At 35.6% G+C, this 20,968-nt stretch overlaps 1 protein-coding gene across 1 annotated transcript; it reads right to left on the bottom strand.

Moving 5' to 3' along the window:
• Positions 1-3,412: 3,412 nt before the first annotated feature.
• LOC121308133 (H/ACA ribonucleoprotein complex non-core subunit NAF1-like) lies at positions 3,413-20,615 on the bottom strand (the record flags this gene model as incomplete). Its single annotated transcript, XM_041240424.1, has 3 exons — positions 3,413-3,602; positions 4,984-5,066; positions 20,522-20,615. Coding segments are annotated over 3 exons (342 nt in total), but the record flags the coding sequence as incomplete, so codon positions are not given.
• Positions 20,616-20,968: the final 353 nt, after the last annotated feature.

Below are 20,968 nucleotides of genomic sequence, written 5' to 3'. Positions count from 1 at the left end.
ACAACAGTTAAACTCTGAACACAGGGTACACTTACATTGTTAATAAAATAAGGTAAATGTCTTACAGATAGCAAGGTGAAGCCAGTGTCCAAACACTGGAGTATATACATCTGTACAGCAAACATAATTAAAATTAACCTTTTTTTAAAAATGTAACGTGATGCCTGATTGATTAAACAGTTGACTTGACATTCAATAAAATAATGAGTTCTGGAATTATAATTTACATATACTGCAAGACAAATATTAATCTGTACTACCTATTGTACCGTACAAGATGTTGCTACTGATTTCAACATCCCCACAACACTTTGTCAACCAATGCCCTAATATTCAGGATGACTTGCTTTGTGATTTACATTTTTCTTTCAGTAAAATGCACAATATTTGTACATTTATAATTCTATTCATTGTTCTGTAATTGAAATTTGATTTCAGTATTACTATGACTTCAATAAAAACTGACAGTATGCATTTGGCTTTAGATTCATAATACAAATTGCTGATAAAACCATTATTTTTTTGCTGGCCTCTTGAAATTTGTACAGGACATGACAAACTTTCCAACAATCGTTTTGTACATTAAGCCTCTATAAACAGATCCAGTTGGCAATGGCTTAACATCTTGTGCTGCCCTCTACAATTGAGCTTTGGAAAAAACACATTTGTTGGCACAGCAAGTGGACACTGCTAATGAGCTTGTATTTGTGAAAAAGGTTAAACAAGAAAAAAAAAAATCTATTCCTGGATCCTTGCTGTGCTACATTTACAAACTCAGTGGTGCTATAAATAAATGTATAGCTGATTAAAAAGGTGCCATTCAAAACCAAAACCAGTGTATATGACATTAACTGTGCAGTAATTACAAGTGCATTTTCACATGCATTAATGGTAATCTACACTCTAAAATGAGTGCTTCATTAGGAGAAACACTAAGTCATCAGGCAGCATGAAGGTTAACTAAACGCAGCAGGGACTATCTTAATTGTTCACCATTTGCCCATTACACACTTGCTAATGGACACATATGTGGGTGCTATCTTCTTTACAAATAGATGGACATTATAAGGCGCAGTATTAAACAAGTCAGTCACAAAGCAGAAGCAGTACTGGTTGCCAGAATGCTAGTTTACTCACCAACTCTAAAATGAAAGCTGAAATATTGTCTGTTCTAAAAGCTACAAACTATTTATGGACAACCAGGTCTCGTATCGCTTTGGTAAAACGAGAAAAAATAAAAAAATAAAATAAAATAAAGCATTTATACTCCCGTGGTCCAGTGTAATGTCAAAAATAAGACTTGGCTAAGATACAGTTCCTGTAATTCAATGGAATGCTTACAATTAATTTGTTAAGTTTGAGGTTTTGAATGAGCAACACTCACCTCAAGCCAAACTGTTAATTTTAATGATTAATCAACTGTTGGAGAAATGTAGATGTTAGGGAGCTTGTTTGGTTGTTAGTAGCTTATTGATCCCAGAATCTCATCAAGCAGCTTCTTGATGTATCCTTGGGTGTTAGGGTCAACAACATTACTGGGGAGTTGGTTCCAGACTCCCACAATAGTGTTCCAGTATTTACCCGTAGTTATAACTTTTTGGTTTCCTCATGATGACAGCACCTTAATATGATGACATCACCTTAAATTTGACTTCTACAAAGCCTGAAATCATCCTGTCCAACAAGGACACAACCTGGTAAGTTACTGGTATTCATTTTAAGAGGCTTAGCAGAATAAAAAGCATTCAGCAATAGCTTCATTCCAAACAGCCTTTTTAGATGATCTACCTTTACTTTACTGCTTAGTGCAATAAATCTGACTCTTCAAAATAAAAAGTTAAATATGCATAAGAATTTAGAATTACAATTTTAAAATTAAGCTTTGCATTTATTTTTTCTTTTAAAAAGTGTTCTTTACAGAAAATACATTCAAACTGTAACATAAAAATAAATTAACTGGTTCAGCAGTAATATGTTTATACAGCCAATTAAAGCCTTGGTGGAAAAATCTAGGTTTTTTGTTTACAAGCCCAGACTATTACTATATCTGAATCGATTTACAGAAGTTAGTGAAAAGACGATACTTCACAATGAGCAGTTCAAACTGATCTGTTGAGAAGAGACAGTGCTAAATGAAGTGTGACCTTCAAACTGAAGGGACCCAAAAGAAAGGTGTCTTATTGGTGAGTTGGTCTTTATAAAAGAAACTAGTCACAAGGAGGGAGTTCAGTGGTTTATGTACTCTACACAGGTGTGCATAACACAAGAAAATAATTTACAAACTATGAGGTATACAACAGGACTTCAAAACCCCAGCTTAATACTGTAGAAGCAACGGTCGTGTAATGGGTCATGTAATAATTTTTAATCTAAAATTTGTTTTGTAATTACACTTTACAAAAAATGTGAGGAAAACAATTGTCTAAGTAAAATGATAATGGATCAAACGAAGTACTAAACATCTAACATTAAACTGCAAAAAGGGCAGCCAGCAGTCATGAACATTAAAAAAAAAAAAAACAGGAGGCGCTACTATAAAACCTAGGATTTAAATACATACCTGCTTCAGATGAGTTTGGATACATTCACTAAGCATTTATGCGAAGTAGATCCCACCTCAAATTATATCAGCATGCAATACATTTGCTTTTTTTGTTACTCAAATTGTTACATTTTGGTAGATTCAAAGTGGAAAAAGTGTGAGGTGAATAGCATCTCTGATGGAATGGGTTTGCAAACAAAATGGAAAATGTCGAAAGGATAGCATCACTGGCATGGGTACAGTGTACTACAATTCAGCAGTGAATTTTTTTTTTTTTTTTAAATAGACAACACTGGTATTGGCACTTAACTGAGAAAATCATACAGTTTCACCCAGAAACCATAGTGTCACATGAATACAGTACAGCATCAATCTTGTCACAGATCTAAGTGAGGGGTAGTGTTAGATTTTGCCTGAAGAGTTTCCATTATACTGAAAACAGAAAGGAAGTTATACTGATGCCGATTTAAACTTGGACCTAGAGCCTTGGAAACCACAATCTACAAACAAAATGTCAGTGTCTGAAGTTGAAAAGTGTATTACCTGTCAACAAAATTGTGCGGTTACTGTAACACCAAGGCATTTATTTATTTACTTTTTTGGCTGTAAAAGCCAAGCAAACAAAGGCCATAAAACCGGGTAGCAGCCTCCACTCCTAATACCGTATTTTACATTCCATGGCTATCATTGACAGATGCAGGAAAAATACCAGTGTGTCAATAAAGGAACTGTAAACACAACCACTGGACCACAGTTCACCCTAAAACCAGCACATTAACATTTAATCTTTCTATAACATTGGTTTTACAGTACTTAACAGTTATAAAACAACATCATAGATCACTGTACTTTGAATGTGTTAAAGCGCTGCAGAATAATTTTAAAATCGTACGACTTACTTCTCAAGTTTTTCTGTAAAGATGTACTCAGTAAAGTCTTTAACTGAAGGAGCATAATACATTTTTTCTTGCATTTTAATGTCTTTTTCTGCAATATGTTGATGGGAGTTGAATCGAATAACATAATAAGGATGGAAGACTGGCCCGAATACTTCAAATATCTGTGAAAAAATAAACAAATAAAACAAACAAATACAAAATAATAATAATAATAATAATAATAATAATAATAATAATAATAAACAAACAAACAAACAAACAAACAAACAACAATAATACTACAAATGATAAAAGCCATTTATGGTTTTACTATTTCTATAACAGAATAGATGTATCACACTCCCCTAACCACTTGCTATATTTTAACTTTAACTTCATTTTAGCTCAATGAATTGTGAAGCTGAGGAAGTCAGTGTGTGTTTGACCCAATAATATTACTGTAAACCTGGTCAGCTGCAATGGAAAATGTTCTATTCCTAGCATCTGTTTATAATTTTTTTTTTTTTTTTTAAACAGTGGTTTATTGCATTAAGGGGGTATTTGCTATCTTGTTTAAACCTTTACTATCTTTATACAAATCAAGGTCTGTGGATTGAAATTAGGCGATATAATGAGTTTGATTGCTGTAAATCCAGTATCCAATGAACTGTAACATTTACAACATAAAAAATTAAATCTGTGCTCAAATCCTATAGTATTTAGAGGATTTCAAGCTTGATTAAGTTTGATTAACAAGGGGTGGGGGGGGTGATGTTAGTCTATTGTTGCCGACACGCACATAAGTATGACAAAAGAAAAGACAACATTAAAATGTCAACCACACATATGGGGCACTACTTAGAAAACTAAAAAAAAAAAAAAAAAAAGTCAGTTTCGACTTAGATTAGGTATGGATACAGTAACACAGGACACACAACTGTATTCTAGATTATAGTACATTAAACATATTACTTTAAACTATTTATTAACTTTTTTTTTTTTTTATTCCAGAGTGGAACTTCATTTATACAGTGCATTTATGAAAGCACATATTCAAGAGTGCGCTCTTTGTTTTCTTCTGAACTCATAAAATCCTTCATGGATGCCGCATTGTTTAATCTGAAAATGAAATTTACTCCAAACCTGTACAGTGAAATACAATTTGTAAACAATTTGATTTTCTTAATATATTTAGCTGCGTAGCGTCTACAAGTACAACTTAAATGATAATTACACTGACAAATTGCATTCCGTTCTCTTTTCTAACATATTTAAAAATAAGGGAATGTGTCTTTTTTTTCCATTCTCAACCTTACTACACATTACATCTGTTATCTGTCTTCCTCCTGCCTTCTCAGTGACAGCAAATCATTGTCAGGTAGTTGGGCTGCAGGTCAGAGTGAGTTCAGGGTTAATATGGCACATTTTTCTGCAAATGACAGTGAACAGCAATTCTATAACACTTTTATATTGTCTGATGTGTATGTGGATTTACAGATATACCTGCCTATTCGCATAAGTGTTCTGTTTGTTAGAAGCTGTGGAATTTGTTTTTAAACTTACCTTTCCAATAGCACGTCTTCCTTCATTAAAAACAACACTTTCATCTTTAAGTGGCGGTGTATCCTTCAGTGACTCAATTATTACTGAAAAGAAAAAAGGAATTTCATAAAAACATTTGAGTATTTGAAATAACATAATACATGAATTACATTACATTAAAAATCCACTATTTATGCTCATTTTTAGGTCCCTGTATATTTACACATCTTTGAATGAAAAATAAGGGGTAAATACAGGAGACACTTGGCATCTGAAAATGCATTTGCAAAAACTGCAAGATTTGTAAATAACTTTAATTATATTATCTCAGCAAGAAAAGCAAGAAAGGACCATTACAAAAGAAATATATACAAGATAAAAAGTTCTAATGTTCACAAAACAATGACAACAATGCTTGATGCAGAGAACACTGCATGCAAAAAAAAAAAAAAAAAAAAAAGCCTCAGCATTATTCTGACCAGTGCACCGATTTAAACCCTTTCTCTCATCTTAATTACAGGTGTACACACTTCACATAGACTAGCTCTCTCGTTGGTCTCTTGTTGTGGATCAATACACATCTGCCATGTTTACGACTGTATGGATGGAAAACATTCATTCTGGGATTTTGTACAGATTCTTCAAAATCCTTTGACCTACTTGAACCCCAATAATTTACCTTGAAATAATTTATTTTCTAGTACACACCCTCTGAATGATGCCTGTCAATGTACACCAAGTCTGCTTTCATATTGTCCTATGCTCAGTCTACCTATTTAAAATTTAGTATAGCAAATACGAAATACCCCCCACCCCACCCACCCCCCCAGTAGTGTGAGTAGCAATACATTAACCAAATAGCAACTAGTCTCCAGTCTGAATGACAAGTTAAAGAAATCAAAACAACTGGATGCTGTCAATTTACTTTCAGCAAATTTAATTCAGCATATCACAGTAACACAGGACATTGTTCTCTCTAACAAAAGCCAGGAAGGAGGCTTTGAATAAACTTTATAAACAAGTTACTGAACAAGCAGCACAATCCCCATTATACACATGTGGACGACTAGTTTAAAATTACTACAACTTTTTTTTTTTTTTTAATTTTTATTTCACTTTGGGAGGGTAGTGGGTGGAGCTTTTGGGAAGGACCAGAAATGACAGCACACAGGAGCCGGAAATGGAGATTAGTCCTTCGAGCCCTGTATCATCAATGTTATCAGGGCAGGGTTTTATTTTACAAAAACAATAAAAATAGAACAGTCCAGTATTGCAAAAAATAAACAAGAAAACCACCTGGAATACCAGCAATGGTAAACTCAGGTTTGAAATAAAAAGAGTAAACAAAAATGTCACGGTTACAAAATAAATAACAACAAAGGAAGCACTGGGTTTCGTTGTGGTACTGCGGTGGGTTTCCTCTCACCGCTTCTTAGCTCCCTTTCACAGATTAATGGCCAGTCCTCGGTTCCTCACTCCAGTAATCCAAGAGTGTCCAAGATTTTCAAGCTTCTGTGAATAAGCAACAAAGCAAGCACAGCATGTGTTTTCAGTTCAGCCCAGAGAGCGCGAATGGCAAAACCATACTGGTTAAATACTGCCAAGTCCCACCCCTGCAATCAGCACGCTGCCCCACGTCAGCCAATCAACGAGAACAGCACAGCTGATTGCAATGATGGGACCCGACGGCCGCATGGTTCTACCTTGGGCCAAGATGGCTGCCTGACCCGGAACTTCCTGCATGGTCAGAGTTCAGCCTCCTGATCCAATCACGGTCAACCCTACACAGCACTGCCGGTGGTCGTGAGGGCAAATTACGACAGGGACTCCTTCCAGTCCTGTCACATTCACCAATACATTTTAGGACCTAATAGTAACTTAAATACTGAAACTTGCAGAAATAAACAAACCTGTACTCAAATCCCAATTAAAAAAGTTAGTTGTACTTTTATTTTTACAAACGGTTCACAAACCATGTTTGCTTTTGTATACATGGTACCTGAACTGAACAGCTCCATGTAAGTAGACGATTTTATTTTAATACTGAGGTGTTGGAAATACCCACAGGGACATAGTCCACCACTGGGATAATAAAAATTAGCTCAATACCGCAATTTTTACAATATTCTTAAGAAATTAAAAATAAATTCATAATTATTTGTATTTCTAGAATTTTTTTTTTTTTTTAAATGACATTAACAAAACTATATAGCTCTTCTGTGTGCCTCTGTGTACTATTCACCATACACAGTGCTGTGCAGCGATTGTCGTGACTACATGCAATTTAGGCGGGAAATTAAAATACTACACACTGTAAACAAGAACATGTATGTCTCTAAAAAGGCTAAACATGTGTCTGCAGCAGATCACGTAAAGCAGAATCCAGCAGGAGTTTTACACAGCAATGGAGGTAAGCTCTTTTAAAGGTCCTGCAACGTTACTGTAGATCATTCCCAATAATCAGCAGTTGACAAGCATTTAGATTCAAGTATTCACCGAAAGAGAAAGGCGGCTATCCAGAGCAGTACTATGACTGCTTTACTTGCAAAGAAACAAAAAACGGTGACGCCCATGTTCCAAAAGTCCACTGAAAACCGTGAAGCACAAAACACATTACACGTTTTGACCCGATGAGGCGTTGTTTGCGCAAATATCCCTCTTGAAAAATTGGACAACCAAAAGTTATGTAAATTCTTCAGACTGAGTGTCGACTGACGAGTCGACTGATGCCCAAGATCAGTATGGGTTACACATTGTATTTGTTTTCAAGACCTAAATGGTGAACACGCACCTGATGTACTAGAACTGAAAGCTGTCCTTGCAGATACACTTTATCTACAGGCAGTTAATTACAACACCATTTCACAAGCTATTGTAAAGTGCTTGAATAACTTTGATGTTGATTTTCGTGATGTCAGTGCATTTATTTTAAAATAATAATAATAATCTGTACACATAATTTATCTGTGCACATTTCATAGAATACGATACTTTACCCAAGACACTGCCATGGCTTTTAAAGAAAATGTCTGCGATTTTCACAGGGCCTTAGGGATAATAAATCCCGAAGGCTACCAGACCACAAATGAAATTAAGAGCAAACCATATTACTCATGGAATATTGAGGTTAACATCTGTACTAATTTGCAACAAAAACTAGACCTGCGTTAAAAAAAAAAAAAAAAAAAAAAACACAATATCATTTAACATAACCATTTTGTATTTGCAATAAAACCCTCAAGAGGGCTTTACTGTCTGGTGAGGCCATTGTTATAGCACGAAGTGGGTCTTAACAGATGGTAAAGCCCTCTTCTTTGGGCTCTATTGCTTAAATAATCTGGCATGTTTACCATGAACTCCGTGGATGAAACACAAGCTATACAGATTTTGAGATTAGTTTATTTTTTATTGGAGCAAACAGTCTTCCTCATATAAGAAATGCAGAAAACATACACTCTTTTAAAGTAATACTTGAATGTTTAAAATTTACAGCAATCTAAATGTTGGACATTAACAATGTACATTTATACATTATATTAGCAATGTGCTAAATTAAGAAATCAGTGGTCCTAATTTTAGTTTTACCATTTCTCTTTTGGTCAATGACACAGTCAGTACATTGTCTAAGGAACTGTCAATGTACGCATTTTTTTCCAAAATAAAAAGTTAATTACATTGAAGCCTTCAAAACATTTTTTATGGTGTCTGCTTTATCCGATTATAAGGTTGTTTATAGTTTGTATATGTTTGCACCCCAAAGGAGCTAATGCACATGGACGTGCAGGTTGTTATGCTTCAATATACTTGATTATTACTTCTATCACAGACCTGTTTAATACAGAAGTGCTCATGTTAACTTGTATCCCTCTCAATGTGTAGAGTAACGTAACATCACTCAGGCCATTCCCCCCAAAACAGTAAAATACAAAAATGCATGAAGATGTTAACATTTGTAACTAGCTTTCATAATAAAGCTTTAACTTTGATGTACTTCCTTTAAAAAAAAAAAAAAAAAAGATAAAACATGGATTTTATTTACTTCAGGGTCAATGACAGCTATGGCAAGTAAGAATAGGGAAACTGACGCATTTAATTTTGGATTAAAATGTTGGACATTTTTTTAGCCCTGGAAGCTCAAAATCAATTTAAGGCCATATTTATTTTTCTCATTTTGAAATCAAGGTTGAAGAATTTGTCAAGCTTGCATGTTAGCTAACATTACTTTAAACCATAAAAGACATTTAAACAAAAGCGAGAGGATGACTTATCGGAGGTCTGAGAATGGGTGGTGCGTACAAAAAATTCGAAAATATCTGACAACAGCACTGGAGTTTAGTGCTTTTGGCATGGAATGAGCTAACAAAACAAAACAAACATTCTCCCTAAAATCACGAAACAAAAAATGCCCAAATGGGTCCCCAAATGATAAACACACACAGACACACACCACCACACCACACTCAACAGCATTTGAAGGGCTTAATGCAGCACTTTGCTATCGCTCCTCTAATGAGATCTCATCTCCCCTTCATATACTCCCTTTCAATGAGGTAATAAACTCTTAATTAGGCCATGCCATTATTCCTACCAACTAGACTGGCCTGTCCAATCAATGCCCAATCACCCCACTGACTATTCACATTCTAACCTTAGTGAAACTGAACAATTGTTGATAGAGCAAATTAACTCTGTATCTGCTGGATACAAATACAAAAATAAAACATGTGTGGATGTGATAGATGCAGGGGTATTCATTTAGCCGGGTATAAGTCATTTTAGTTTGGAAAATTATAATCTTTTGTAGTATTTGTATAATCTTTTAGTTTGGAAAATTATAATCTTTTGTAGTATTTGTATAATCTTTTAGCTTGGAAAATTATAATCTTCTGTAGTGTTTGTATAATCTTTTAGTTTGGGAAATTATGTGAATGTGTAATCTAAAGTAATGTTTAATGCTACTTTAATCAATAATTGTGAAAATCATGCATTCTTTAGGTATAAAATGATGCCGTAAGAAACTGGTATAAAATAGTGTAGTAAGAAACTGGTATAATTTGATACATAGCCAGCTTTTGGGCAGTGGCCAGTCTTTGAGCAGTTTCTTATCAAGACGGGCTTCATTCCCAGAATTAAAAGACAAGTTTCTGTAGCACTTTTTTACTGTGTGAAGTAGGATGAAGTAGAATTTTGTATAGTATGCTTGCCTTTAGAAGTAGTATGAACAATAGCCTAAAATGCGCACACATGCTTAAACACTGCCTGTTATGATAAAATGGATAAAAACTGTTTCACATTTAAACAACTATGGGGTTTCTCTTAGTTCATCTCTTCTACTCCAATATTGGGAAGTTGGGGAATGGAGAAAATGAATGGAATGAAATACCTGATGTGCTTATTATGATGTTGAAATATAAAAAAGGGTAATTTTAAGAAAAAGAATAGATGGGTTTTAAGAAAGTAAAAACTTTATAACTTGTGAGCCTGTCTTGAAGTCGTGCCAGAAAGTATTGGAATAGTTGTCACAAAGAGCGGAGTTCTCTTATCGAACAGCGTCAAGGTTAGAGTGTCTTCTCGCCATAGAAAAATTAGGAGGAACCTTGACTATCGCTGGAAATTGGAAAGCTAAGCGCACAACTGGCAAATTGGTTTTAGCTGGTTTTTGTGCAGCTGAAAAAATAAGAGATCATTCGCAGTTTAGCTGAGTTCGTCTAACTGTTCTATGGGTATTCCTAACAGCATGAACTTAGTTAAAACTACTGAATTCGTGCTGTTGGAAGGCTTATGGAATAGTATTACACTTGGACAAACAGAGTGTTTATGAAGAGAAACTCTATATTGGAAGAAAACATAAGACAAAAGTTCCCTATGATGTCTGCTAAACACACCAAGAAAGATGGAAAACTAATTAGCAGAAATATAATAAGAAAAAGAGATACTTAAGTAATCAGTTACATATAATCAACTTATAACATTTGAGACACTTTTTGAAGTATGATTCAGAACTGGGAAATATATTAATTCTAACAGATATATTTGCTTGTAATAAGACAAAATATTAACTTGCACTCACATTTCAATAGAGACCTTGCAAATAAATAGCCGAAAGGTGAGACAGGTCATTGATCGAGAAGCAAGTGGGTTTTTCTCTGTTACAAGCTGTCCTCCCAAATTATAATAATAAAATAGTATCAATGACTCAAGTACATTTAACTAATAGTGTTGTATATATTTCAAACAACACTTATATACTCAACAATAACATTAGTGTTGCATATATTTTAAACTACACTTATATATTCGACAATAACATTAGTGTTGCATATATTTTAAACAACACTTATATACTTGACAATAACATTAGCGTTGTATATATTTTGAACAACACTTATATATTCAACATAATAATTTATTTGTTTTACCTAACGTTTTAGATAGAGAAGGGGTCGAGAGATGAGCTGGTGAGATCATGATCAGGTGTGTGGACCAGATGTTATATTACTATTAATTGTTGGCACAAGGCTCTACATTTTTAGGCTGTTGTGTGCCAAAAAGATAAGAATTGGACTTGATAAAGATTCTCCATGTATTCCTATGGAGACGAATCCTATAAAAACTCAAACTTCTCGCAAAGGGCTACCACAATCAAGACCTTTGCTTGACAGGGTGAAGTGGTCCATCACTTGCAGATCTCCACCAGACTGATTCCTTTGTTCACGCTACTTATCCTTATAATAGGAGGTAAGCATATTACTAACATTATTATATCTTACATGCATTGGTTGCATTGCTATAGTGTTTTGAAACTATGTTTTGTTTTTAAGAGAGTCTTGTATTGAATGAAACTGAAATATAGAAGTTGGTGCTTATATACTGCTTGTGTTGGAATTTGGAGGTCTGAACAACCTACCTTTTTCCAAATATTAAAAGCATTTTAATAAACCGAAGGAGCATTGCTCTGATTCGTAAAACTTAAAATAACTGAGTCTTGAGTGTCTATGTTTTCGATTAAATAAAGGTTATATGAACATACTTACAGCTCGTCCAGTGCTCGAACATAAACCACTAGGGGTTTATAATATCTCTGTCTTCCTAACGTCTCCCCTGAGTTGAGAGTGTGCAGAGTAAATAAAAACTGAATAAGACTGAGTAAAAAGAGTACGTGAGTGTTGGTTTGCATGTGTATAAGGTGGGTGTGCGTGCATACAGTATTGGTTTCTGCACATGACACTGAGTGGGTGGTGACTCTGCAAAACGCAGCAGACGTGACATTGCTGCAGTCGGCAATCTGGATCTTAAAAAAATATATTTTTAGTATAAGAAGATTATTGTATTTGTCCTGATAAGTGTACATGTAATAAGTTATTTAGCCATTTGCTTTCTCTCCCTCCCCCATCTCCACCGACGACATTCAATTGCACTGTAATGATTGTAATAGAAGCACATTTCAAAACATTAACATACAGTTCACACTGTTACAGCAATTTTCCCTAAAAATGCATGGCTGTAGCATGATTAAAAGCCTACGTGCTTCATTTCTGACAAAGTAACTGTTTAGCTTCAACAAGTGTCAACAAAAACAGGTGATTACGTGGTGACACAGCCACTGTGGCTGTCAGTACATAATATCCTGTACTTGACAAGGTTGCTGTCACAATACCAACTTCTGTACATGTTGACACAGTAGGTGTGTCAGTATATAACATCTTGTGGCAGTGTGCCCCGCCCCTGTGCATAGTTTTGTGTTATATGTTGTATGCATTGTGTTAATCTTGGTGTATTGTAGTTAGTATACAGGATATAATATGGGTTATGAACACAAGTAATTTAAAATGTATATTTGTATTTAGGCACAAGGATTGCACATCACTTCACGTGCAGGTAAAACGTAGTATGTGAGCATGGGAAATTGCACTAGATTAATTCACGGGCAGTTGTACCAAGACTACAACTGAATGATTAGCAATCGAGTCTCGGTACAGCTGCATAAAAGCAGCATGTTTTCACTCACAAACTTGGGGTTGTGTGTTCGGGAACTGGAGAACAGGTGAGAGACCGAGTTAATATTTACAACTGCTACGAGTACTGGAGGGCCAGCACTCTACTTGTGTGTTTAGTGTTCGCCCACTGTCTTGTTTAGTGTTGTCAGTTTTGACTCCATGTCTCTGTCCGTTCCGTGATGGTCCCCGTTTCTTGTCTGACATCACCCACTACAGCCGTCTTTGTGACACACCTGTACTTGTTACTTTGTCATTATTTCTCCAGTATTTTAAATTTTGATTTATTTTACTATAACTATGTTTGTTCTGTATTGTGTTAATTAATTTTATTGTATTTTTTGTTTTTATTGACTTGTAAAAGTGCTTTGAGATACTGTTGATTGAAAGGCGCTACATCAATAAATACACTTAACTTGGGCTTTTAACCATGCTGCTACCATGCGTTTTCAGGTAAAACTGTTGTAACAGTGTAAAACAATGGGATGTGCAACATTGTGCACACTGTATTAACGTTTTGAAATGTGCTTCTATTACAATCTCTATGGTACAATTGAACACCGACAGTGCATATCATTTTGGCAAGGGGGAGGGACAAAAAAGCACAAAACAAACTGCAAAGAAACTATTTTATTTCATGTACATTTATAAATCAGGACACACAGTACAATAACCATTATCTGATACTGAAAATACATTTCATCTGGGTTTTAAAATTCCTTGATCCCCTCTTCTGAATTCTGATTCCCGAATCCAGGGTTCGGACTTCCAAATGGTATGCATTTTGTATAAATTCTGCTCTTAAATTCTTCGAACTTCAGACTGGGGGCTTTACATACAGTGCTTTGCAGAATTATTCACCCCCTGCCAATAATGTCACATTTTGTTGAATTACAAATAATCTAATCTAATCTAGGCACAGTTTTTCAAACAAACTTTTTTTTATTCCAAGCTGTAGTGGTTAAACTGAACACTGTTCTATGAAGAGGAGGTTAAATGTCAGCAAAAGTTTCAAAGAAAATGTACAAAATGAAATTTACTGGTTGCAGAAGTATCCAGCCCCTTAAGACAGTACTTGGTAGAAGCAGCAATTACTGCTATGAATCTTTTTGGATAGGTCTCTATTAGCTTTGCACAGTAGGATGGTGAAATTTTTGCACATTCTTCACAGGAAAATTGCTCCAGTTCTGATAAGTTTGTTGGAAATCGTCGATGGACTGCAATCTTCAAGTCTCGCCATAACTGGATTCAAGTCAGGACTTTGACTGGGCCACTCAAGAACATTAATTCTCTTCTTGTTCAATCTGAAGGATTCACCTGTATTTTGCACCATCCATTCTCCCCTCTACCCTGACAAGCTTTGCAGTCCCTGCTGAAGAGAAGCACCCCCATAACATGATGCTGCCACCACCATGCTTGACACCTTGGATGGTTTTTACTGGGTGATGTGCAGTGTTTGGCTTGCACCAGACGTAAAGCTTGGAATTTAGACAGAATAATTACATTTTTGTCTTGTCTGATCACAAAACCTTTTTCCGCATGTCTGCAGTACATCTACATGCTTTTTCGCAAAATGTGCTTTAAGATAAGGCTTTTTGAGTAATGGCTTCTTTCTTGCCACCTGTACATACAGGCTAGCTTTGTGTAGGGACTGACTTATTGTTGATGTGTGAACACTGACTCCCATCTCAGACACAGAACTTTGCAGATCTCTCAAGGTCATTGTTGGCTTCAGAGTGTCATCCCAAACTACTTTCCTGCTTGCCTGGCTGCTCAGTTTGGGAAGGCAACCTGATCTGGGTAGCCTCTCTACCACTTTATCCCTGACTTGTTTTGAAAGCTCCTTGGTCTTCATGGTTGTTTTGTTGGATCACTATGTGAACTGCAGCTTGAAAGTCTTTATATACCTGAAGGAAATTATCTACAAGTTAAACCACTTTGAGTACACACACGCTGAAACCATGTGACAAATTTTGTGACCTTTCAAATAAATCATTTGCACCTGAGTTGAAATAGGTCTACAATTATTTATCACAGCAATTTTTTTGCAAAACTCCAAAAATGCGAATTCAAAAGTAATCATACCCTGTCAAAATAAAAGCTAGTTGAGACACCTTTATTAATAATAACCTCTTTCAAACAATTAGGATGTTTGTCATTGAGCTTTTGGCATAATTCTTTAGTGATTTTTGACCATTCTTCAATTCATTCAAATTCCGAGGACTTCTTTTGCACAGCCTTCTTCAACTCGTACCAATGATTCTCATTCTGATTTAGATCAGGACTTTGACTAGGCCATTCCAAAACCTTGATTTTATTCTTCTTTAACCATTCTGATGTAGATTTTGATGTGTGCTTTGAATCGTTGTTGTGTTGGAACATCCAGTAGCACTTTAAACCAAGTTTTGTAGCAGAGGGTGTCAGGTGATTGGCCAATATCTTTTGGTATGCTATGGAATCCATTTTACCATGTAGGAACTACATTTTCTGTGCCATTAGGGGTAAAACAGCCCCACAGAAGGATATTACCACGTCCACGGTGTTCTTTTCTTTGTACGCCTCACCAGACTTTCTCCAAACGCAACGACTATCAACGTGACCAAATAGCTCGATTTTTGTTTCATCACTCCACAAAACCTTTGACCAGAACTCATATCCATCATTCAAAGACTGTTTTGCAAACTTTAAGCGATTGTCCTTGCGATGTTTTCTTAAGTGGCTTTTTCCTTGGCCTGCGACCATTGAGACCTTCACAATGCAATACTCAACCTATGGTTGAAATGGAAACCCCAGGCCCACTTGCAGCTAATTCACTTGAATATCTTTGGCAGACAATCCCTGATTGTTATTAACCTTCCTCACAATTCTTGTGCTTGTTCTTGGGGAAAGAACCTTCTTTCTTCCAGACCGAGACAGCACCATGAGTCTTGTATTTCTTGATAACAGAAAAAATAGTTGAAATTGGGACACTCAAATGCTTGGAAATCTTCTTGCATCCTTCTTCAGCTTCATGACAATAAATAATTTTCTGCCTAAGGCTTTCAGATAGCCCTTTACTTTTTGCCATATTGACTTATTGATAATGACAGCAATCATCCTATGCCTAACCATTTTATACTCTAAGAATGTTCACCTACCAACCTTTTCTATAATTATGTTCTGCATTATCATATTGAAAAAAAAACATTGCTATAATAAATAATTGGAGACTTTTTGTAACTTTATTCCCCTCATTCACAAAACCAAACTTCTGCTACAAAAGATTTTTCCTCAAATGCTTTGTATGAGAAATTTCTATTGGGTTTGTAAACGTTTTACTACAATTGTATATATGTGTGCCCCATGGCAACCTTTTAAGCAGGTTTAGAAATTGCAACAAATTAAAACCAGTTTAGTGCACCTTGAAATAAACTTTCAGTTTGAACTTTCAGAAAATAATAACTTAGAAAAACATGTATTATGGCTTAAGGGCTGCAACATACCTCATGTGGAACTGAATCATGATGCAATCAGAAACTGTAACCTCATTACTGTATATTTTTAGAACCAAGACTCACCTAGAAATCCTTAAATTATTACACGTGAATGATTATGGGTCTGTGGGGGAGGTTGACGGGTGTGGATGCCTACCGATGCACATTCTGTACAAATTATCAAGATTTCTAATCCGTACCATACTTCTTATTTTTTGGGCAAATAAAATGCAATTTGTTTGACCTAAATACAATAAGTAAATAATAATAAAAAAATAATGCCATTATATTAATTTCTTGACACAGAATGTCATGTGATTATAACAAGGGGACTGGCAAGGTAGAATTAATCAACTTATTTAAAAAAAAACAAAAAAACACAGACTTTTATAGAATGTTAAGTAATTGTAGCTAACAAAATAGCTCTCTGCCATGTACATCTAATAATGTTATAGGCCTCAACGTACAATTTTGAAAGAAACATGTTATATAAAAATATACAGGATATCTGTTACTACAACAGTTTATTAAAAAAAAAAAAAAAAAAAAGCCATGCTCTTAGGGCTGTCGTGTACTTCCTCGGTCACATCACCTAGAATGAAAATTGGAGTTTTGCAAAAAAAATTGCCTAACTTCATTGGCTTCTTTCCTGTCAATAACCAATCAACTGCTTCCCCTGTTGACATGTTTTTAGACGGTACAGTACACCCTTGTTATAACGAACCTGTTGGGGTCCAAGCCTTTTGTTCATTAGATTGAGGGGTCGTTATAGTGAAAGGACAATCAAGATGAATGGTAAACTGTTGTGAATAAAAGCAGTATTACATGTACCTGTTCATTTCATGTATGCAGTATTCTGCCTTTGCTTTATTTGTTAAATAATTAAAATGCAGTAGAAGAAGCAAGAATCCTGAATTTAAGCTAAATTTTTATTCAAATCAATCTGACATGAATCGTTTAAATGTCCACCAAATCTTAATCCAACATGCAAGAATGCCAAACAGAGCTTTTATTCCAAATCAACCCGACATGAAAAGTTAATCAGATCCTCAAACTCGATATTTATTACACTAATAAAAGGATCAAAGACAATCTGCCAATTATTAAACTAACAATTAACAGTTTGCTGTGGGCCACGACCTATGCCACAAAGTAATTAATTTTTACAGGGAATCTCAGGGTGTAACTACTCTGTCTCTGTTTATTTGCTAATCTCTCTGCTTCACAACACCACCACCAACAAACACTCCCAGTCATTGGTCTTTAGCCCCAGTTAGTCCCGCCTCATCTCACTTCACCGTCAATCAGCAGCAGCTCCTGTGGTCTGTGCCTGTCATCCATTGGCTGTACAACCGATGTGAAACACAGCCCCCGACTACTCAAAGCGTGTAGTTAGCAGAAGTGTAAAATGGCTAACATTTACATAAATATTTTGTTAACAACAATTACTTTAACAGCAAAAGAAGACATGAAGCTCATATATTAATTCTTTAGAAATATGTGCAAAAAAAAAAAAAAAAAACCCAACAAGGAAAGATTGTTTACAATTCAAGGCACCTCATGTGAAAAAGTATGAGTGTTGTAAGGAGAGACAGACAGTCTCCTTATGCCCTGAGATTACAATGCAGGATATGTGTTCTGTGGATAAGAGGAAATACAAAAAGCGAGAAATACATGTAAATACAGCCGACTGAACAAACAGAAAACCTCAATTTCCAACATTAACAACTTGTTCTAAACAATGCCCTTGGAAAACTTATCTGTATATGTATAAAACTGCACCTACCTCCACTACAGCATATCCACGTAGCAAAGAATAATAAGGGCAACCACACTATATTGTAAAGTTACTCATCCTCATAACTTTACAATGGCAAGCTCCAATAAGAAATGTTAAAACAACTAAAAAATGTCCCAGTTGGAAAAATAGTGGGTGTTTGTTTGTCCCACCCCCCACTTGTTATTTTGTATTGGTACTAGTAGTATTTTAGTTTTTGCTGGGCAATTTAAATGCAATACATTAAGTCACTTACTGTACATAATATTTTACTTTATACTGTTATCACATATACAGAATACACTGTGATTCACATTAAAACATCACCTGCTTGCCAAACTAACTGCACAGGTATTAACTCTTTGCAGTCCATTTATTCAGCGCTGGTCAGGCACGTCAGGTCAATTTTATTTTCACAGACGCTGTTTAACATTTTTTTTTTCAGAATAAAACGGGTTTAAAAAGGCACCAAAACGCAAAATAACACTCAGTACTGTATCTCCAGCCAAGCCACACCCCTTGTTTGCTGTATTTTTCACATACCTCTTTATAGACGTGCATACTGATAAATCCTCTCCTGATCACTCGTTTTATCACCAAACTCGTCAATAACGCGATCTAAGTCATTATTTTATTACTATAACATCTCAAAAAGCTCTACAAATGTATGTGATATTCTTTGAGCGCTGAATGCAGAAGCAGCTACCTCCTTTGTTATGTCCATGTTATCTCTGTAATGCATGGGGCTATAAGATACGCCCTTTTTCTCATTTCATTCAGCTCCTATCGGTCCCACTCGGCCATTGAAACGTTCTCTCTGCTTTTTCCAGAGAAAAAACATCTAGAGACCTGTGCTTTACATCTTTTTGATGATGTCGGACAGGGTCCGACATCAGACTGGAAAGGGAAAACTGTAAACTGTTCTCTGCACTACTTAGCCTTTGGTTTCTTTCAGACCACACTTGGAATGTCTAGAGGGATAGCCCAATGCACCTTTTCCAGAGTGCTAGGCACATTTCTGGATGTCATGCTGAAAAGGGCAGGCCAGTACATATAATGTCCTAAGGATACTAGCATAACTGATATTGGCTGAGGTTTTTTCAAACAAAAGTTTCATGCCGAGTGACGTGAGCCGTAATGATGCTCAGCTCCTCAGAAAACCTCTTTCCTTTTCCGTGCACCAAGATGATTTTGCTGCCTTCCTCTGACATTTTTTTGCTTTGTATTTTCATGCTCCACAAATGTCATACAGCGACTACTGCTCTCTGTACTCCTAACTCTGCAAGTGCAGCCGCTAAATAGACTGATGCGCTCATTGAGACCCTCATCATCATAACTGCAGATCATTATTTGTGTGAGTTGAGTAATTTGCATTGCTGTTAAGTTTACACAGGGCACAGTGCAAAATAACTACCTGGATCTTAGCACCCTTGTACTTAAAACAAACATTATCTCAATATTAATTTCTCAACTTATGTACAGAATAATAAAATGAAGCAAAACAAAAACAATGTTATGAGGAAACTACATGCTTTATCTGCAGTGCTCCGATATCTGAAGGCTTATAAATGATGAACTAACATACATAAGTACACAGCTTAACTTTATTCTGTTGTCTTTGACTTTTCCAATTTTATTTATCTGCACTGTGAAGACTTTCTGTCTTGTTCAATTATATAATCCCTCATTTCCAACATTCAATGTCAGATACAACTTTTATTAAAAACAAAGCCTTATTTTTGCTTAACATTTTTTAACAAAACTTGTTCTTACGGTTGCACACAAAACTGTCCTCCATGTTTGGCCCCAAATCAGTAAACGTATCACAAATCACAAATACTTATAATCCTTCAGTAAACCACAGGCAAGGACAATGTACTTGTGGTCTTTCAAGGCTTTAGTGAAAAAATGTCCTAGGTTGGAATCAAATTTAGAAGATGTATTATCCACATTAAGCATGCTTACAAAACTGGTTCTGGCTACCCTTATATCCCATCATAAAGGGGGAGTGCACACTGGCATCTTAAGTCATATTAACATGATTAACATACACTACATCCTTAGTCAGCAGGAGTAACTCTCAATGCTCCTTTTCCAATCATTTGAGCTCTCTGTATACAGGGGACCTCAGGGTAAAAATCTGTTTCTGTCATGATCACAGATTAAATACGTAGGAGACAATTTGATAATATGAAACTTTAGCATCACCACGCTGAACGTAATGTAGTTTTATATAATTGTGAAATATGTGTCTCAAATGATTTCAGAGATATGGGGGGTCTTCAAGGTCATGAATACAAATCTACTTTACATACCTAGTTGTTCAATTATACTTGACACAAATCCAATCGGCTTTATTTCAACATCTTCAGGCAGTATAATTGTCACCTCTTCAACACCGGGCAGTTCCTGCATATGAAGTAAAAGCAGCGTTAGTCACATCGTAGTACAGCAAATACAGCTGGAGTATATGAGCGGGCACTCAATAAAACTTGAATTACATTTGTTCTATATTAAACATGTATGGTTAAGAACTGTTAAGCATTGTATAATCCTAAATTGAATAACTTTCAATATCCAGTAAAATGTTATGGTCACACCATCCTTATAACTGTATTTAGCTCACCGTAGTTACCATCACCAAGCCCTGGAACACCAACCTAACTCTGAGAGGTACAGTAGTCAGTAGATATTTAGCTCACCGTAACTTCTTATACAAAGGTTAAAAACAAAAGTATCAGTGAAAAGGTTAATTTCTACAA

The sequence above is a fragment of the Polyodon spathula genome, unplaced genomic scaffold, assembly GCF_017654505.1.
Source record: "Polyodon spathula isolate WHYD16114869_AA unplaced genomic scaffold, ASM1765450v1 scaffolds_405, whole genome shotgun sequence".
NCBI classification, from domain to species: domain Eukaryota; kingdom Metazoa; phylum Chordata; class Actinopteri; order Acipenseriformes; family Polyodontidae; genus Polyodon; species Polyodon spathula.
Note: the sequence above shows the minus strand (reverse complement) of the source record. Positions and strands in the feature narration are given on the sequence as shown.